The sequence below is a fragment of the Temnothorax nylanderi genome, unplaced genomic scaffold, assembly GCF_030848795.1.
Source record: "Temnothorax nylanderi isolate EJ_2023f unplaced genomic scaffold, tnyl_v1.0 TNYL_tig0059_pilon, whole genome shotgun sequence".
Lineage (NCBI taxonomy): Eukaryota > Metazoa > Arthropoda > Insecta > Hymenoptera > Formicidae > Temnothorax > Temnothorax nylanderi.
In genome coordinates, this window is record NW_027249121.1 from 545,046 (window position 1) to 565,415 (window position 20,370).

Consider the following 20,370-nt stretch of genomic DNA (forward strand, 5'->3'; position numbering starts at 1 on the left):
CATCAAAATACATGCAAAAAAATATGTAAATATCCTGTTCAAAACACATATAAAAGTAATCTTAATATTTTACATGTAATATTTTCAACAACAAATTGTTTTATTGAAAAGAATATGTTATGCTTATTCTCTCTTCGGTGGTACCATCAATTCAATACATATATGTATACTCATCGTATATATTAAAAATAATTATCATATATTATTATATCATATTGAATTATTATTGCAAATAAAAAATAAAATTATGAAAACTCAGATTATTAAGTGTAAAATTCAGCTCAATTTCTGAAATCTAAAATTCATATCTGCTTTACATCTTTTTTATATTTTAAGCTACAGTTTCTCAATATTAGTAGAAGCAAAATCAATTTCCCATGTTTCTCTTTGCTTCAATCCCGATCACATATGACAATTTGGACAGGCAAGCGGGTTCGAGAATAGGCAGTACTGTTTGCCGGAAACTGACGAGACAGAGAGACTGCTATTGACCTAATTTCGGCTCATTGTGTATAAACCGAAACTAACCGAGCGAGAATCCGACGGATCTATAGACGATCTATAGGCCTATAGATTCTGTTAGCCGTCTACGGCATTCTAATCTAGTTAATTTTGCTTCTGCTATGCAAACGACTGTGTAAACGTGACATAAGAAAGTATGAATTATCGAAGATAATGGATCTAAAAAAAGAATACCGCAGAATAGTACAGAATACTGTAGAATTGAACTTAAATTTTATCTATAAAATTTTCGGTTTATTTATTAAATCATTATATATGTGGATATAATAAATAATAATAGAACAAAATAAATGAGATAGTAATCAAAGATATTTTGATAAACGTGAAATATTCTTGATATTTCCCTCGTCTATCGTGGATCGGTTATTTTTATCATTCTTATTTGATAAGCTACGATAAGAAGCGGTACACTTGTTTACGACGTCGTCGAACGAACATTTAATTCCAATAACGAGCGTGTCTTTTACTGTGAAATCTTAAATATAATTAACATTAAAATAATAAAACGATAATCCTTTCCAAACATAAAAGTGTACAGTTATAAACAATTCCATTTAATAATAATATCAACATATTTTTATATTTGAAAACATGTTTTGCAAGAGATAAATTATCAATTATTTCTATTAATATTTTATGTACGTAAAAAAGTTATTAATTATTTTTATTAATTTATATACATTTATTTATTTTTGATATAAATGTCTTTTGTGACATTGCAATTTGCTTTATAAAAATGCTTCTTATATATTTTTGTTATATATTTATATATTATGTATTATATTTATAGTTACATATTATATATATATAATAATAAGGACATAAAATGTATAATGTCTGGCATAATATTGATCTTCCTATTATCTTACTCTAATACTTTTCTACGTAGGATAATGGAAAGAATCGATTTACGCGAAGAGAAAGAGAAACTTTATATGGTTCCATTTAAGAAAGTGCGGTTACAAGTGCATCAATATTGTTCGAAAAAATAGAATTATAGAATGGTAGATTATATTAATAATAAATAGTGATAAATTTTTTCCTTCATTTTTTCTATTTTTACTTAGAAAAGAGCTATAACTCTCGGCCCAGTTACAAGAATTACTCTGTACATACTATATGTCAAACTTTAAAATGTATTCTAATAAGCATATATATAATGCTTCACATTCACTTACTAAATAGATAATTAAATAAATATATTAGTAAAAATTTTTTATATTTTTTATGTCACTCTTATAATAAATATATAATAGAATAAAAATGTATAATAAAATTATGTTTTAATTGAAAGGCAAATTAATTTTGAGAGAGAACAATTTAAAGTATAGAAAGTTGATGCGTTCTGGAAGATAAAATCACAAATTTCTTTACTCGCTAATTTTATTCATAATACAATAAATTTTTAAATTTTATTGCTTTATATAGGATATTGGTCACGATATGCAACTGGTATATCCAGTTTCGCGGATACGATAATCCAGTTTATCCTTGCGTGCAGCAATTACATAACTGTATTTCTAATGGACGATCGACCCCAACGTTATACATTTCACATGTGCATGTGTATACATATATGTATGTATTTTTTATGTTTTTAGTGTGTTTATTTTAGCTACAAAAAAGTTGCAGAAGCTGCAAAATACGTGGCTGTCTTTTCCGCTGGCTATTTATTTTAGTTTTGTTTTATTTAATTTGTCTTTATTATTTCGTTTTAGTCTATTAAAGAAAAACTGTAATATTAATATAAAAAGAGTGATTCTAATATAAAATTAGCTATACTTATCTGAAAAATTCTAATGTCACAAAAATGTCTATAATATAAAACAATTAGATTCTAATAAAATTTATATTTATCGAAAAATTCATGATTGTCCCAAAGATCGTTACAATCATTTTTCATAGCACTGCATAACATGCGTAAAATGTATTTCTTTCTTGATTCAGCGATTTTACGTTGGTTTCTGATTGTTACTGAATGAAATCGCGCGATAAGGATTAATAGAATTCGTTGGTGAGAAATTAAACAACTGACAAGGTTTTATGATTCAATCATTTTCGATTCATATTTTGTTTTCTTTTTTCCTATATTAAAAAATTAGCAATTTATGTTTCTAGCACAAATATAGTATACAACATATTTTTTCTTTTTATTTTACGATCACAATGCTCGTTAGAAATATGATCGATCGACTGTGAAACGTGAATACGCGATAGGAAGTTATTTTTAATTCTATAAAATCAAATTAAAGAAGAATCTTAAGAATTTTAAGAATCGTAAGTTAGTTATAATAATTCTAATTTTTAATATTCTGGTACACGTATATTTAATATTTAATACGTTTTATTTTCAAGATTAATATAATAATGACGCATGTAAATTGCATTACAGCGAAAAATATGACTGTGCTGAACAACATGATATGTAACAATCGTTATAGTCATCTTCGTAACAATTAAATTTTTGTGCGTGTGTGTACGTGCGTGCATGCGTGCGTGCGTGCGTGCGTGTATATCTATGCCTATGTAATGTTAAATAAAGCAAACCGAAGCAAAATAATCGCGATGATAAAGGAAAATATAGAAATTAAAAATTTATTTATCTTATTTTATCTTGTAATTTTATAAGTATTACTTAGTAAATAAAAATAAAATAAAATTTGCAATGACGGTTTTAATAAGATTATAAGATCTATAATAACTCTAATAAAGAATCAGACCTTTACAAATAGAATTTTATCTCGGAATCTTTAAGATTAAAGACAACTTTCACATTTCAATCGGTTGTAATTATCTCCTAAATTGTTAAGTCGACAAGATGGTAGCGATTCGATAGAGTATGCACTCTTCTCATTTTGGATCAGTATTGTTTCCTTCGATTGAGATCGAGATCATTTCCGATCCCACAACGTCAATTCCCGAGAAAGCGTGGGAATTTTTTTCCATTTGTTCTTTCCAGACATCCTAAATCGGCGACATAGCCTTCTTCCGTCCTTATCCATCCTTTTTGCCTCAAATATTTGAGATGCATCTCGCTTTTATGCTATCTCTTCCTTCTCTTCTGACAAAACGGCCTTTTGAAGAAATTTCAAAGCTATGAGAAGCAACAGCATATTTTCTACAGTGTTAAAGTATAGCGCGGATAAATCTAAAGGCGTTATTTTATCAGGCTATTACATTCAACATGTCATTTTTACATTAATAATTTTTAAATAATTTTTGAGAGAAAACAGAATAGATTGTATAATTATTATATCCACTATTGTCTTTCATATTTCTCAAAAATTTTTTCAAAAGTTGCAAGCATTTCTTAAAAGCAGAATCATATTTTTGTAATAAAATTATGTCACGTTAATGTATGTGTAATAACACTTTGTTAGTGTGTGTATATACAAATTTTTTTTTAATAGGTTTATGATGTTCTTTTAATTTGACAACATTAGCGACAACATAACTAATTGTTAATAATTAATTAATTAGATGGTCAATTATAGTGTGGATTTACAAACAGCGACAGTCAACAGATCGATGAACAAATAAACAAATGGACATATTAAAGTTGACAAATGTTAATGAAGTTGACAAATTTAATGATGATTTAAATATTAATTAACTTATAATTTAATTATACGTTGCATTACAAATATGTAGAATTAATGTCTGCGTTTAATTTTTGAAATGTATTATCATTATTTAATGCAAGCAGCATTCCGAGAATTAGCCGCAAGGTGACACGAGATGACGAGAAACGCTAACGTAACATACGATGAATGGACACATGCTGATGACGCATTTCTCTCCGTAATTCACCATGATCTAATGCGCTTTATGGTTTCTCGTGCGTAATACAATAATGAATTTTACATAAAAAATAGAAGAAAATGTAATAACTTCCATTCCTTCAGAATAGCCGGAAATTGATTCTGCAGCGAAAATATTGATGCAAATATTAAATAATATTACAGTTTTCTATATTTCGCATATTATAATTATATTTAATTTTAAGCGGATTTTATCTAAACAAAATTTTAATTTGCGCTTAAGAAAGAGGAATGTACAAAATGTTCTATTTTATTTGTATCAATCTTAATTTTAATAATATATTTTTCTATAAATTTTTGTCAGCAAAACATCGATTTTCTATAACTTCCATAACATCTTTAATTTAAGATTCTAATATAACAAAATCTGCTTCTCTCAGATTATTCAAAAAATACATTGTGTTAACTATTTCAATCTGAAGTTTAACTCGAGAAAAGTAACGTAACAAAAGTGAAATACAAATTCTTGCGCGGTACCTATTGACTAGAACTAGAAAGATCTCATAGCATTTTTGTTTAATCAGTTCAATTAGTTTCGCATTTTGTTTAAGTTTTATCAGATACAGATACGCAATTCTGTGTGCAGTCTTTGATAATTACGTGTTATCACGGAAATAGGGCGCCATCGTAACTGCAATCATTGCGCTTCCGCCATCGCTGTATAATCACGTTCATAATGCACTGAAGCGACCTTCACATCTCACGAAATATATAACAGCATTAATAAGAGAAGTCTTTGAACTTTATAAAGAAATTCTTAAGTTTAGATTTCAGTACTAAGAATAGAATTTGGAGCACTTAGGAAATCTATCTAAAGATAAAAAAAAGTATTTATCAAAGGAAGAGTCATGAAAATTTGATAAACCGGAGTCTTTCTATTGGTCTACTTTTCCGACGGTAATGTCTCCAAAAGTATTGTTGAAATAACGAAGTGAGAATTATTCCGGGTAGAACAATGATGTGGGATCGAATAGACCCAACAACAACCTTTATATGCGTTCTCTACCACGCGATTATAACGAAACGTAATTCCATCGTTCCACGAAGGTGCCATGGAACATCGCGCACCTGTACCAACAACATTTCCGATGTACGTGTGTGCGTACACGTAAACAGATACATACACGCACGCCGAGATTACGTATGTTCGTTTCGACTGTCATCGGTATAATTACGTTTGCAAACGGCAAACGCACTCGTGCATGCGCCGCCGACTCGCATCCCGCAACGCCTAAAGCGTCACTCACATCGAAGAAGAGAAGATTACAAAGAATTTATTAAAAATTATACTTTGGACAAATCATATAAATAGACAAAGATCCGAATTGACAGACGAGATTAATAAGTTTAAATCTTACAATAGTGGAGAGAATTTTATTATAAATTTAGAAAATTAAAAATCTATACGTATAATTAAATCAACAGTTAAAAATAAAAAAAAATATCTAAAAAAACATGAAGGTAAAGACATAATGTAATATGTGTTTCTTATACGCATTTTTCACAAAATATAGGTAATTTATAAAATCTCTTTTTTACGACTGTTAGCATTTTTATAATATTTGTCATATGATATTCAATAAGGATATTTGTTCAATTTCACCAATTTTGTTACTTACTTTAATGTCATCTTTCTCAGTTCTCCAATCGTCGGATTATAGTCCCGGTCCTCTCCGCTAATTCTTGCCACTCCTTCGTCAACGTTTACCCCATACCCGTTCACCACCAAGTCCACCAAGTCCGTGAAATCGTCGTGTTTCCTCATGGTCGACGGCGTTACCTCGCTTTTCTTAGATTTTTCAATGGTGGGCGTTACGTCGCTATTAGCCTGTTCGCGACTGCCGTTACCTCGTTGAAGAAACCTCCGACGGAAATTATTGTAGACGGTATCGGCGTCCGGTGAATCGCCGATACGGACTCGCGCATGGCTGGGACTCAAATGATGGCCACTGTAGCCCAGGTCCATCTGCAAATCCACCACCAGCAGCAACGTGAACACGATGGCGAGCGCGCTCAGAAATAGCACAAATTTGTCGCGAATGCGGATAGGCTTGACGTTTAGCCTCATTTTGGGACTTTTATTAGGTCTCTTGCCGATTGATCTTTGTCTCTTCTCACTTTTCACTAATTTCCGCTCAATGAATGGTAACTCCGATTTATCCAATTGATCTATAACAACGAAGGATTTCTGGATCAATCGTTGGTTATTTAAAGCTTCAAGATTACCGACTATCTTCGACGTGGACGTATTGTTAGTGTATTTCTTGGTGGATGAATTTTTTGTAACTTTTTCGGGGTTTTTTATCTTATTAAGTGGGTTTTTCAAGATGTTCCTTTTTTCGAGATCTTCTTTAGAATGTACTATTAATGGCAATCGTGGATCTGCAGGATTATGAAATTCGTAATTTATAAGATTAAAGGAGTTTTGTGAATCTCTTTGAATTAATTGTTGATGATATGGAGCTTCAAAATTATCAATTATCTTCCAGGTAAGCAACTTATTAATATCTACTTCGGTATCTTGAGGTATCGTCGAGGTTTCTCCAGAATCTTTTATCTTAATGATTGGTTCCCTTAACGTTTCTTCGGGCTCCTGCACTTTGATGATTCGACATTTCAAGCTTTCATCAAACTCTTTGGTTACTGAATTCTTCGGGTTCTTCTTAGAATCTTTATCAAAATTCGGACATTCTGACACACTTTCAACGGACCCTGCGATGGAGTCGGCTAATGAAACTTTTTCGGAGCTGTCTATTAGCTGTTCGGAACAAGGTGAAATCTTGAAGATCTCAATATGCTCTTCGAGTGGTTTCGCGATCGACTGACGTTCCGCATAGCGATTTGAAACCATAAGTTTACATGTCACGACCGAATCGTATTTATCGGCTGACCCGCTGTTATCGGATCCCGTTGACTCTTGACCCGACCAATCCTCCTCCGGCGGAGGCGATCGCTTCACTTTACAGACACTATTACTTCCTTTTCGCACTTTCTTCTCAGACCTTTGAATAGCTTGCTGAGCGTCTTTCGAAAGATAGCGTCTGTGAATGATAGATGATTGATAAGAGCGATTTATTGAATCACTTCTAACTTGTTTAAGTCTTGAAGAAGATATGAATGCTGCTTGATTATCAACAGTTAAACATGTGTTCTTTTTCGTTGAAGGTTTGTCCTGGGTGCTCGTCAGTTGCTTATCTTCCTTCTCTGAAGTAATATCTTCTTTATTTGGAGAACACAGCTTTTTTGTCAAAGGTAAACTATTCTGGACAATGTTTTTCGTTAATTGCGATAATACATTTTCTTCAGGAATGTCTTTCTCTTTTTCCGGTAAAAAGTCTTGCTTAGCTGAAAAAATGACTTTCCTAGCGGGAGAATAAGGATCTTTCGTCAACGAAAAATTTTCTCGAATGTCCCTATCTATTAATTGTGAAACTACAGGAATGTCTTTCTCTTTCTCAGCTAAAGTAATAAGATCCTTCGTTAATAAAGAATCATCTTGGACGATTCTTTCCGTTAATCGTAATTGTGGATCATTAGGAATGTATTTTCGTGACAACAAGGAACTTTTGTCTGTTGCCTGTGAACTTTTCTCAAAATCTTTCTCTACTAAGCATACGTTTTCTTCAAAGATGCTTTTCGACAATTCTAAGTTCTTTTGAATATCTTTTTTCGTCAATTGCATTAGTGGATCAATCGAAGAATTCCTTCTTGTTAATAGCAAATTGTCATCCACATTTTTATGTATTAAATGTGGACTCTTTTCAGCATTCCTTCTTGTCAGCGAATCTCCCTCTTGAACGTCCTTCTTTAAAAATAATTTAGTTTCTCCAATGCTTTTTGTAGTCAATTGGAAGATCTCATTAGCTTTAGTCTTCTTCGATGACGAGAAATCTTTTTCAATGCCTTTTTGGGTCAATTGTTTATCAAGATCTGTCTTCGTCGAATACTCTTCAACATTCTTCTTTGGCAACAGAATACTTTTATTAACGTCTTTATTGGTCCTTTCTTTCTTCAATAAAGAACTGTTATAATTATCTCTTTTCACTAATGTTGCATTCTCTTGATCGTGTGTTGTGGCTAGTTCTTCTTTTTTGGCTAATAATTCTTCTTTTTGAATATTCTTTTTTACCAATAATGGACTATCCTTAATATCTTTCTTCAGCAATCGTGGACTCTCCTGTATGTCCTTCACCACTGCTGGACTCTGACGATTTCTATTAGTTTTCCTTTGAGCATTCTTTTTTAGAAACAATGGAGTCTCCTTAATATTTTCCTTTAAATTACTTCTTATATCTTCTTCCTTTTCCAATATTAAATTCTGCTGATCGTTTGTATTGTCCAATAATGTTTTCTCTAGAATATTTTTCCTCGATAACAAAGAATCTTCCCGCACATCCCTCCTCAAACTTGGATTCCGCTGGGTATTTTTCTTCAACAACGATTGACCTTCTTTAATAGTCCTCAGCAATCTGTCGCATCTCTCGCCTACATTTTCCCTTAACACTCTCTTCAAGAAACTCTCCGCTCTCCGAAATCTCCCGACATGATTTTCTCTTAACTGATCGTCGATCACGTTCGACAATTCAAAGGATCCGTCTATTACGCTCTTTCTAAAGTTCTCTGACACCTCGCCGTCATTGTTCTCATTTTCAGACTTAAATCTTCCACTTTTCGATCTAGATCCTTCGAATTTCAATTTCGATCTAAATCTTTCGTGCGACTCTCCACAATCGTATGCGCTATCTGTGTATATCGGGCGGCCGGCAGTTGCTATCTCGTTGCTGCAACTTGCACTTTCGAAACATCTCCCGTCGGCCAGAGCTCGAGATGATCCCTCGGGATGATCCGACGTTGCGACGCGTCGCCGGCGTTTTGCACGCACAGATTTTTAAAAACAGATCACTCGAGGCACTTTTACCGTGCTTTAAGCACTCACGAAAATATGCCGAAGAACTATATCACTTATTATATAAATAATTAAACAGTCGATTAAGGAATTAACTGAATCTCGAGAAAAGTGCGTGACACCGCGACACTCTGCGTTCTCACCGTCGCATCGCCTGAAACAAAGAAGAGAAAAATACCATTACTATATGGAAAATTATATAAAAATTAATACGTAGTTCGACAAAAAAAACCTAAAAATGATTATTTTCTTATAAGTCTTTAATATTCAATACGATTTTAAATTGAGTAATGCTCTATCATGTCAGTTTTAACATTTAAGATTAAAAATATAAGCTTCTGAATGAGATAAAACTTTTCAATATATCAGCTGTAGTATAAGTACATTAAAATGAAGTACATGACAAAATTTTTTTACAACTTATCGTCAAATTGTTCAAAGTTGTAACAAAATAGAACATTTTGAATGTCAAAATCTCTTTAATTATGCAAAATATTTTAAGTAAATGTTGCACATTTAACGAAATGTATTTAAACTATTTCATTAAAAAATTTTAAATTGCCTCCTTTGTTCTTTTTCAGGAAGGATTAAGACAATATCATTTAAAAGGCCTCAACAAACCGTAAAATCTGGCAAACAGAATTTCATCACTTATATATCTTTAATAGTTTTAGATAAACCTTGTAACACTCTATGTGAGGCATTCTATATAAAATTTTTTATCAAAAAGAAAAAGAAAAGATTTGTGGTGTAACTAAAATTTTTTTATATTACGATTACGCTTGCCAATGCATTGCGTTGCGTTGCATTGCGACGCATCGTCGTGGTGTATTATGTGATGCGTGGCATGTAATTCAAGCCGATAATGAGACCGGCCAGCGTTATTTTTACGACAGCGCGCAGCGGCATCCGCCGCTTTTATATCATTCTGTCGTTACTGTCATATATATTGTACACGTGCCATATTTTGATATTTATATTGCACTATAGTGTGTGCACAAAATCGAATATGCAAATGGCATAGCGTGACGTATAACCATGCTGTATCACTTGTTTTTTCCTGTTTATTTAGAGTGGTACAATCATATGTCATCTGAATCATCTGAATCATCTGAATCATCTAGCTATATCTAACATGTTATTTTTGCAAAGAAAGAGTGATAGTTGTATTAATTATCGTACCGTAATTTTTATAATTATTTTATTTTATGACATAGGATTATTTAATCGTTTTTATAGGTAAACACTATTTCTACAGTATTTTGTAGATAAATGCTATTATTATATATGCATTAATAAAATGAATAATATAACAAGTCCGAGATTTAAACATTTTATTTGATAATACTGATAACATTGGGTCGCGCGTTCTCGCATTTGTCAGTGGAATTCCAATTCTCCTAATTGCTAATTAATTAGCGAACGTTAATGAGAGGCAAAAGGGCCGGAAAACCGCAAATACCACCGAGGGATCGTGTGTTATTTCGAAAACGCGATCACGTCTTCCATATAGGCGAATGCGGGAGAATGGTTTTACGAATCCCGCGAGCACTTTTCTTCCCGCGCGCGGAGGAACATCAATGGTCGTATATAAGTATATATGGTATCTTTATTATATCGGAATCGCGGGACACGCAGAATTTCAATGGCACCTTCAATTCCGATGCAACAACCGGCCGGCTTTTACATCGACTTTTACAGCGAGACCTCGGCTTGCATTACACGATGTAAGTACCTGTTCAGATCGCAGATTCCGGCGAAACGGTCGTCCAAAGATCGCCAATCGCATCGATAAATATTACCGATTTAAAGATGACTAGCTATTTTCTAGAACGATCCCATCATTTTCGACGATCTCACAATGTCGTTTTACTAAAAATCATCGTGCATCTTTGTGGATAATATTTATATAAATAAGATTTATTATATTAATAAATTTTTTAACATATTTATGACAATTTTATTTTCATTTTTGCTTAATCACGTTCAGCTCAAGCAATCCTTTTGTATTACTTTAACGGGAAACCTTATGATTTTTAATTAATTATTATAATTTTGTTTTTTCATCTCAGTATAATTTTGCAAATCTTGATCCCTGATTGCATGTATATTACAATATCCACTCTAATTGGCATCGATGTCTCCTCGAGGAGACTAAAAGTACAGTGATAAAAGGATTCGCACACAAAAATAGCACATTATGGCTTTTTATCGTCCGCGAGGGGGTTTTGTGTTGCCGGGTCAAGGTGCGCTCTTTAAGAGAAGGGTGAAAGCGGGTGGATATCAACTGTGAAATAGAGTGACGGTAATGGGGCTGCGCGTTGCGAGAGTGGCCATTACAGTTATCGCGAAGTCGCGTCATAAAGGCGACGGTGCAAGCTATTATATATACATGTACATGCTTTTGCACGCGCGCGCGTATGTGTGTGTTACATATACAACATGCACATACGATATATAAATAAGGGAAAAAGAGCGTTGTATCGAAGCAGCTGCATAATTCAATATCTCTACAGTCGCTATGCTCCGAGACGAAATCTCGAGGTCGCGCGTGCATTTCCGCGATTATCAGTTTTCACCCTTTTACCTCTTAAAGTTGTAAATAATACGGTTCTGTTTATTATATATTTATTGTACAGTCTCGTTTTTAATCCCTAAGCTAGATATCTTCGCAACTAAGAGAATACTATCCAGACAAAAATAATCATTTTTTGGAGTTAAATGACAGGGACATATAATATTTTTACATAAAAAGATTTTACCTTTAAACCGAAAGATTTAAGATTGTTTCAAGCTCAATCTCATTTTTTTTTAAAACGCTTTAAAATTGTTTTTGCCTCTATCAAGAAGAATAAATGCACAAGAATGTACAATCACCAAAATATAAATACAAGAAACAAGTTATTATTATGTAAATTAAATAGAATTTAGTATCAAAAATATTTTGCAGTGATTTACTCGATACGTTTTTCTATATAAAAAAATTTGACTATTCCAAATATAAAATCACGAATAAGCTATAAATAAATGATGAGAGTTTAATTAAAAATTTCAATTTTTTCTTATTTTATTTTTAATAGACTCATGTTTTCCAATATCACGATATTCCGATGATGCACGAATCACTCACGACCTATTTCTGCACTTTGTCTTAGCTTACGTCACTGCAGATCGCGACAATATTTTTGCATTTTATCATACGTTTATTTTCCGCACGATAAGGTTTCGAAAGTGCAATAGTCAGCGCGAATCTTGCCGGAAATGGAGACACTTTTATTTTGCATGTTATTCATACATCTCTGAATATAGATATGAGTTATATAAATTATATTATTTCTGATTATACATTCATTTTTCATATACATTCGTTTTACAATTTAATTATTACAAAGTGATATATCATATCTTTCATAATGTAGATTTTAACAAGTTAAAATTTGTAATGTAATATTAAATTTTTAATTTTTATTATACTGTTAAAAAAGATCGTTTCACAGTTAAAAAAAAAAGAGAAATTAGTTCTCAGCGAATAACATGAAAATGTTTAGATATAACATACATAAAAATATCTTATGTTTTATACAATATTGCGTTAAATATAATAAAACTTATAGAAATAAAAAGAGACCGTAATGTTATATAAATATATACAAGACATAATCTATTTATCTTTATCACCAGAAATATCTCCATAGAAAAAGAAATGATCTTAAGGAGGATGTATTACCGATAATACGTAGTCTCTTGAACTGAATAATCTCCTCACATCTTCTGTTCCATTCTTTTTAAGAATAGAACAGAAGATGTGAGGAGATTATTCAGTTCAAGAGACTACGTATTATCGGTAATACATCCTCCTTAAGATCATTTCTTTTTCTAAATATTAAGATCATCGTGTTTTTCATTATATGTATAACTTATCTTCTTTCATAAAATGTTACAGTCAGCATTATGATGAATTTAGTGACCTAAGTTAATATGATCTTTGAATGAGATATTCCTCAATAACACGGGATGATGAAATATTTTTATTCTTTGGAAAAAAACAAACGTTACAATTGTAAATGTGAATTTTTTTATTCAAAGCCCCATACAAAAGTCATATCAGTTTAGATATTTTTTGCTACAATGTGGTGATTGTATTGTTAGCTACAGAGTACTATATAAAAGAAAATACATCATCTGATGTAAAAAAAAGTATTAATAATCTTGAAATCTAGAAAAAAATAACCTTGGAAAAATATCTCACTTATCATAAAATATGTGCTTTTGAACTGAACAATCCCGTAGGCATTTCGTTATATTTTTCAAAATAATGAAAATATTTGATAAAAATAAATGAACCAATTTGCATATAATATAAGACATGCATAAATTCACAAATGCATGTAATGCACAATATATTTAATGCGCGAATTTTCCGCGTCGAAAGAGAGAGAATAAAATAGAAACAGAGGCACTAAAAGAAGTGGTTTTTAAGAGGAACTCGATTATATGCCAACTTCGCGAAATTCCTTTCCCTCTCCCTCTGTCTTCTCCCTCGAATCCTCAGCTAGACTCTCTCACGTTTATTGAATCTCACATGGAATTTGTTTCGCAAGCAAAAAGTGGAAACCTCTGAATGCAATTTGCAACGGGCATAACGAGCTTGCCAGTGGCACGTGCCATTTTATGCTATAAAGAAGATTATTGGTGTTTAAGAAAACGAAATGTCGACTTTACGTGAAAGAAAGAAATAAAAGATATCTGCTAATAATACTAGATACTCATTATTAACAATATATTTATTATTATTTGTGATTGTTTTTATTATAAACATTCTATAGCATCAAGTTCATAATTTCTGAAAACTTAGATTTAAGACAAAATTGCTTCGACAAATTGTGTTTTTCAATTTATTAAATAATCTATCGTTCTATGAAATTGCCGAAATTCTACGTGCAAATCAACTGATTTGTCTATAAAGCGCCACAATCGAGATATATCCAAAAAGATAACTAAGTAAGAGAAAAAATTATGTAAAGGTGTCAACAATAAAAAGAATAAATAAAAAATAAGATACGACTAGTTTGTACGAAAGAATTTTGCCAAGCGTTAATTATACGTCAAAATTTCTTATCATATGCTTATTATAATGGTCACAGAATTAGAATAAAGCAGGGAAGTAAAGAAGGGAAGTGAAGAGGAAAGGATTAAGACGATTGGAATTTATATCCATTCTCGCATACACAACAACTACACACGTCGACGCCGTAACCGTGTAAGAGCGAAAGCGTTATCTCCCAGAGAGCGAAAATTGCAATAAACCTGCAATTTAGAGCCAGTACAGTAGTCTTCGTTAACACCATTTGATTGCGTCGAACAAAAGATCCTTGTTTAAGGATTATAATATGCACTTGGGATCATGAAGTCTAATATTCGTTAAATATACTTTCTAAAATTAAAATAAAATATTAATTTTTAAAAATATTAACTTAGAATATATTAATTTGTAGAAAATTTTTAAAAAGATAGAGAACGAAAGAGAAAGAGAAAGGGATTTTAGTTGGCTAACAGATATAGTAAAAAACTGAACACATTATTTAAATATCAGATCATATATCTGAATAAAAAGAATGTCAAATCTATGACTTGTGAAAGCATTTCAACCAACTAGTTTCTACTAAACCAGACGAATTAATCGTATCGATAGTTAAATTCGTGTTAGTGAAAGTGCAAATCGTTATTTTTTGGAAACACGTTTCGCCAATCACGCTAATTTTTTCAAAGTTGAGAGCGAGAGAAACGAGGAAATCGGGAGAAGGGATGAAGGAAGTAGAAATGCGTTTGCACGTTCTTGCAGTCGCCTGCTTTTGCTTCGGTTTCCAGCCAGTTATCGCTTTCTTCCGTGAAACCTGTCGGCTGAATCTTTTCGCAAGACAAGTCACAGCGAAACGACATTCAATATTTACGCTCACTGATTTTCCTATAATAGAGGCCTTCCTATAAGAGACCGGCGGGGCCCCAAGGCCCCGAGATTCCCGTGAAGACGTTAGGCTATATTTATTTCTAACTACGTTTCTTATTCGCATCTTAAGAATAAAACAAGCTTTAAAAAAATGAAATAAATATTATTATTATTATTATTTGATTATTATTGTATTATAAATATATTCCATCTCAGTATCCTATCCTATATGTATATGTATATATATATATAGATATATCATATCGTTTAATCCGAATTTCTTGTGTATGTTTTAATATGATTAAATTGATATCAATTTAATCGTGTGACTGTATCGTTCTGGCTTTGGTTGAGACTGCGTTATGTCCGGAAGTAACGCGTGGTCTGCCAAGGGCCAAAGAATTGTACGTAAAAAGTCACTCTAAAATTAATATATATTATTCGGACAAGCAAGATTCAGTCCTGACCGATTACGGCGTTTTCCCTTGTTTGATTGTATATCTTACACGGTCGTATAATTTCATACTTATTGTTTATATTCCATCTAACTTGTCCATATACCTTGTCCATATATCTTATTTATATATTTGTATCTTTAAAGGTATTCTGTTTTTAAAAATGAGTTATAATTGATTTTGCATTGTGTAAAATTTCTACACGATGATTTCTTTCTTTTCTTGTCTATATTATGTAATTCAATCCATTTATTAATTTGTGCATTCTAATAAAATATTAAAAAATATTAATTTAGTTTATAATATATTAATATTAATTCACGCATAAAAAAAATTACTTTGATATATAATATCATTTATTACAGTCAAAGTAATCGAAACGCCGCGTTTCTTGCAGAAACGCGAAACGAAATCGACGGTGCAAAGCATTGTTGCGCGCCAGTGAAATCGTCTTCGCGAACGCACGTCCTCGAGATGCACAACGGCGAAGACTAGATGCAGCCGGTGTGCGCGCATACGGCTGGATGGATAATGCGTTCTTATGCGCGAACACGTGTGTGCATCGCGCGGATTATGCAAGAGGCCAGGCCTCGTGCCGGGTCGCTGAGCGTTCAAGATGCATGTTAAGACGCGCGTGTTAGTCAGTCACGACGCAACCGATTACAATTGGTATAATCTTATACGGCACACAAAAATAGTTTTACGACTTGAAAGAATATTAAATGTTATAATATTATAATTAATATAATCATATTATTTGAGTAATATAATAAATTTATATTTATAGAATGTGCAGAATGTTTCTTAATTCTACAACGCTCAAAATAAATAATATTTGAAATTCTTAGTTTACAAATCAAGCGATGTTATACAAATAATTAATTTTCATGACCCAAACTTTTAATTGTATAATTTTAGAAAGAAAAATTTTTTTTAAGTAAAAGTTGCTTACTTTTTAGAATTTGATTATATTATTTTTTAAAGTTTGTTTTCGTTCTGGAAAGTTTTAGAAATTCAATATTGTGGCACAGTTAAAAAAACCTCCTTATAACAAAAAATAATCGCTTGAATTTTGTATTTTTAATATATGTAGATATAGGGAAGATGAGTGACAGTTGGGACAATTTTGACACTTTACTTTTTGTAGCTTTTGTTTTTCAAAATTTTATAACGACAACAAGTGGGATTTATTTCTTATTGTATTCAGAAGTAATTATATATATTTTTTGAATATTATAGAACTTTGTTAATAAATAAGAATCTAATAAAAACTAATTTTGTTCTAACTCTCTCTTATACCGGAGGAGACTTGGGATAAAATAATAGAAATAATTGTGCTATGATTTTTATTGTATTTATTTTTTTAACTAAATAAATAAAATAGCTGGAACTAATAACGTCCCAACTCTCTCTCATTGTCTTCTTTAAATTAAAACGGTTGTCAAAACTCTTTTAGGTTAAAGATTAAAGTCAGATATTTGTTGTATTGCAAAGCTTAAGAACTACATATTAGAAAGTGTTGAATAAGATTCTTCTTCATCAAAAGAGATATCAAGAACATTAAATAGATAGATAATTACTTTCAAAAGTAAAAAATGATTTTACTTACTTTGAATTAACTGAGTTCTTTACAATAATGTAATTAACAAAGTTTTCTTACATCTCACATTGAAGATCATCAGGTGTATTTTGGTCATCAGATGTAGTCAAAAGTACACTACCAACTGTTACAAAGAAAAAACTCTGTCCCAACTCTCCCCCGCGGTGCCAACTCTCCCTCATCTCCCCTATGTTAATCTCAAATCGGAATGTGCATTTTGCAAGTTTTGCTTTTCATGGTAAAGAAAGAAAAATAAAACGCGACAAAGGATATCTCGCAATACTTGCTTCACGTATGCCACGGGGCAAAGGATAGAAAGGGATTAGGATTTATCTTTGGTTTTGCGTTGAAGGAGGAAAGGCGAAAGGCTAAATGTGAAAATGTACATATTAATCCTATAAGAGTGCCTATGGCGGTTTCATTGAAATGTCGTTGTGTGAGTAGCAAAACAGCATTTGACTTAAATTCCAAATACTTTTAATAAAATTAGTCACATCTCTCTCTCTCTTTCTCTCTCTTTTCCTTTCTTTAATAATACTTTCGAACTCTCAAAGAAAATAGACAGTTGAACAAAGTGAAAAGCAAAGGATTATTACACAATTACAATTAATGTTTTGCGACCAATTATTCGAAAAGAACTTGCATTAATAAAAAGGAATCAATATATAAAAATAGTAACAATAGAAATAATTTGTTTTTATAAACAGGAATAGAAAACAAATAAACTGGTAGTGCAGAAAAATTGCTTGAAAAATTTCATAATTGAATTTTTATCGTGCAATCTTTCTGTGAATTAAAAATTTGTATCGACATAGAAAAAATATCAATAAAAACATGCAAAAGAATATTGATATAATTAAATTGCGTTGTGCAAATAAATAAGCTCGATATTACACTATTGAGAACTTTAATTTCTAGTTATATAACGGAAGTGGTTCTTTTGTTCTGCTCAAGAAATTCCAATCGCAAAAAAAATTTTGCTACGAAGTAATAAACAACAATGAATTTTGAAGTTATAATATTTATAATATGTTATTTTTAATCGCTAACTGTAGAAATTTTTGGAAGTTTTTTGCATACATGCTATAATTAATTTGTTTCGGGATTTATTAATTTCTTTTTATTTTCGGATTCTACACGACTCGTCAGATTTTCTATCGTTAATAAGAGCAAAGAAATGCAAGAAATCATGCGAGCAAAAAAATTAAAAATAAAAGAGGAAAAAGTAAATTTATATGAACAGAGTTAAGAAACGTAACAAATAAAGAATATTGCAATTCTCGGAATGTCACAAAAATTGTAAAATAAATTATTAATTTTATTGATATGCTATTAAATAATAAATTTAGATTTATTATTTATTCTTTTATATGTATAAAAAATATGTATAATTTCTTTAATTTACCATTACATGATTAGTTCTATTACTACATAACTAATTTATTTCCATTTATTATTTTATTGTCATAGAAAATATGTCTGATTATTATTAATTTCATTCTATAACATATAAAAAAGTAAGTTTTTAAATCTCAAAAGACTTTCATACAACACATTTTCTATTTAATTACAAAGACGCGAGAAAAAGGCTCTCGTCTTAAGGACTTTCTTAGAAGAGCTTCTCAACAACATGTCACTACTGACGAGATGCATGTTATATCCCCTTTCTTCGAAGAAGAAAAGACCGCGGATTTCATATTTGTCTTTTTTCAAAATCAAGATATGATCTTGACAATCTCGACATGAAATGATCTTTTAAATAAAAGCGAAAGCGCCAGTTTTACAATCTGTGGAGAGCGGAAATACGACGAAAAAAATATAGAATATCAACTAAATTTGCGATGCCAAATGATAAAGTTGCAATAGAGCAAAAAATTGTTAAATAATATAATATAATTATTAAAGAATATATTATATAAGTGATATAATATACATATATATAGAGTATTAAAAAATAGTTAAAACCGAATTCTTCCGTCATTGAACAATACATTGAAAATATTTTTTTATTGCAAAAGAAGTTCTGACTTCTATTAATATCAATAATTAGAATCTATTTTAAACAATTTGTAATTCACAACAAAATAAATTCTGATGTATTTCTATAATTTGAATAACGTCGTTTTAATGTATAGAAAACATTTTTCAGGATCGAATTAATTTGTAAAATAAAAACGTGTTTCATTTTATAGCTTTTGTCAATGTCGATTAATATCAACATTAATTTAATTGATTTTTCCTCCCTTTCTTTCAAAGGATCAATTAAATCAAACTCAATTAAATCAACGTTGAAAGCGATCATTATTGGAATCGTGGAGCAATAACTGAATAGAAGCAATATAGATGTGAACGTTACTTATTGTTAGACAGGTGTCGAAAAAAAAATTGTACAGGCGTGTTGAATATTTCATGTGACAAATTCGTATTCTGCCTCGATACTTTTAAAGAACAAAAATGGAGTAGAAAAGAATATTTCTGTTAAGTAAAACTTAAAAAAGTATATAAGTTATAAAAATATGATATGTTAAATCAATAGTACATACATTAGAGGATATCTTTTATTAACGCCATTAGTCGTGATATCTTTTATTAACGCCATTAGTCGTGAATCACAGTGAATTATAATAAATAAGCAAATAATATAAATACAAAACAAAGTTTAGTAAACAACTCACCGACTTCTCTCGACGATCTGTTTTCCATGACTGGTTCAGCCGCGTCGTCGTTACATGTTAATTCGGAGTTAATTCACACCGATTAATTGCACGTGTACTAATCATCTGCAAAACAAGACCACGCTTGTGAATAAATACGCAACAACACCCAGTAAACTGTCATTCATTTCATTTAGCACAAACCATAAGCATATAAATGGGTAAAAAAAACTATTTTAAGCACAAATATCTCCTTACAGTTTTTACATCAATTTATTTATATCTGTACCTAGCTAAAGTATATCTTATCAATGCAAAGAAAAATTCATTACTGTGTCATTACCATAAATACTGATAGCATTATCAATGGCCTTGCGGAATAAAACAGTCGCATGACAAACAAAGCGAGCAGGATAACAAGAGCGAGAATGTCTCAAGTTAATTATTTCAAACAAACGTAACATG

At 31.1% G+C, this 20,370-nt stretch overlaps 1 protein-coding gene across 2 annotated transcripts in view; it reads right to left on the reverse strand.

The window, feature by feature from the left end:
• LOC139773242 (uncharacterized) overlaps positions 1-20,370 on the reverse strand; it is a 60,932-nt gene that overhangs the window by 26,452 nt on the left and 14,110 nt on the right. Inside the window, exons 2-3 of one of the 2 annotated variants that reach the window (XM_071707541.1) lie at positions 19,927-20,031; positions 5,963-9,403 (exon numbers count right to left, since the gene is read on the reverse strand). In XM_071707541.1, the coding sequence (XP_071563642.1) occupies positions 5,963-8,025 (2,063 nt within the window). In that variant the 5' untranslated portion in view covers positions 8,026-9,403; positions 19,927-20,031. The remainder of the gene's footprint in view (positions 1-5,962; positions 9,404-19,926; positions 20,032-20,370) is intronic. The other variant, XM_071707542.1, reaches the window with a different exon arrangement.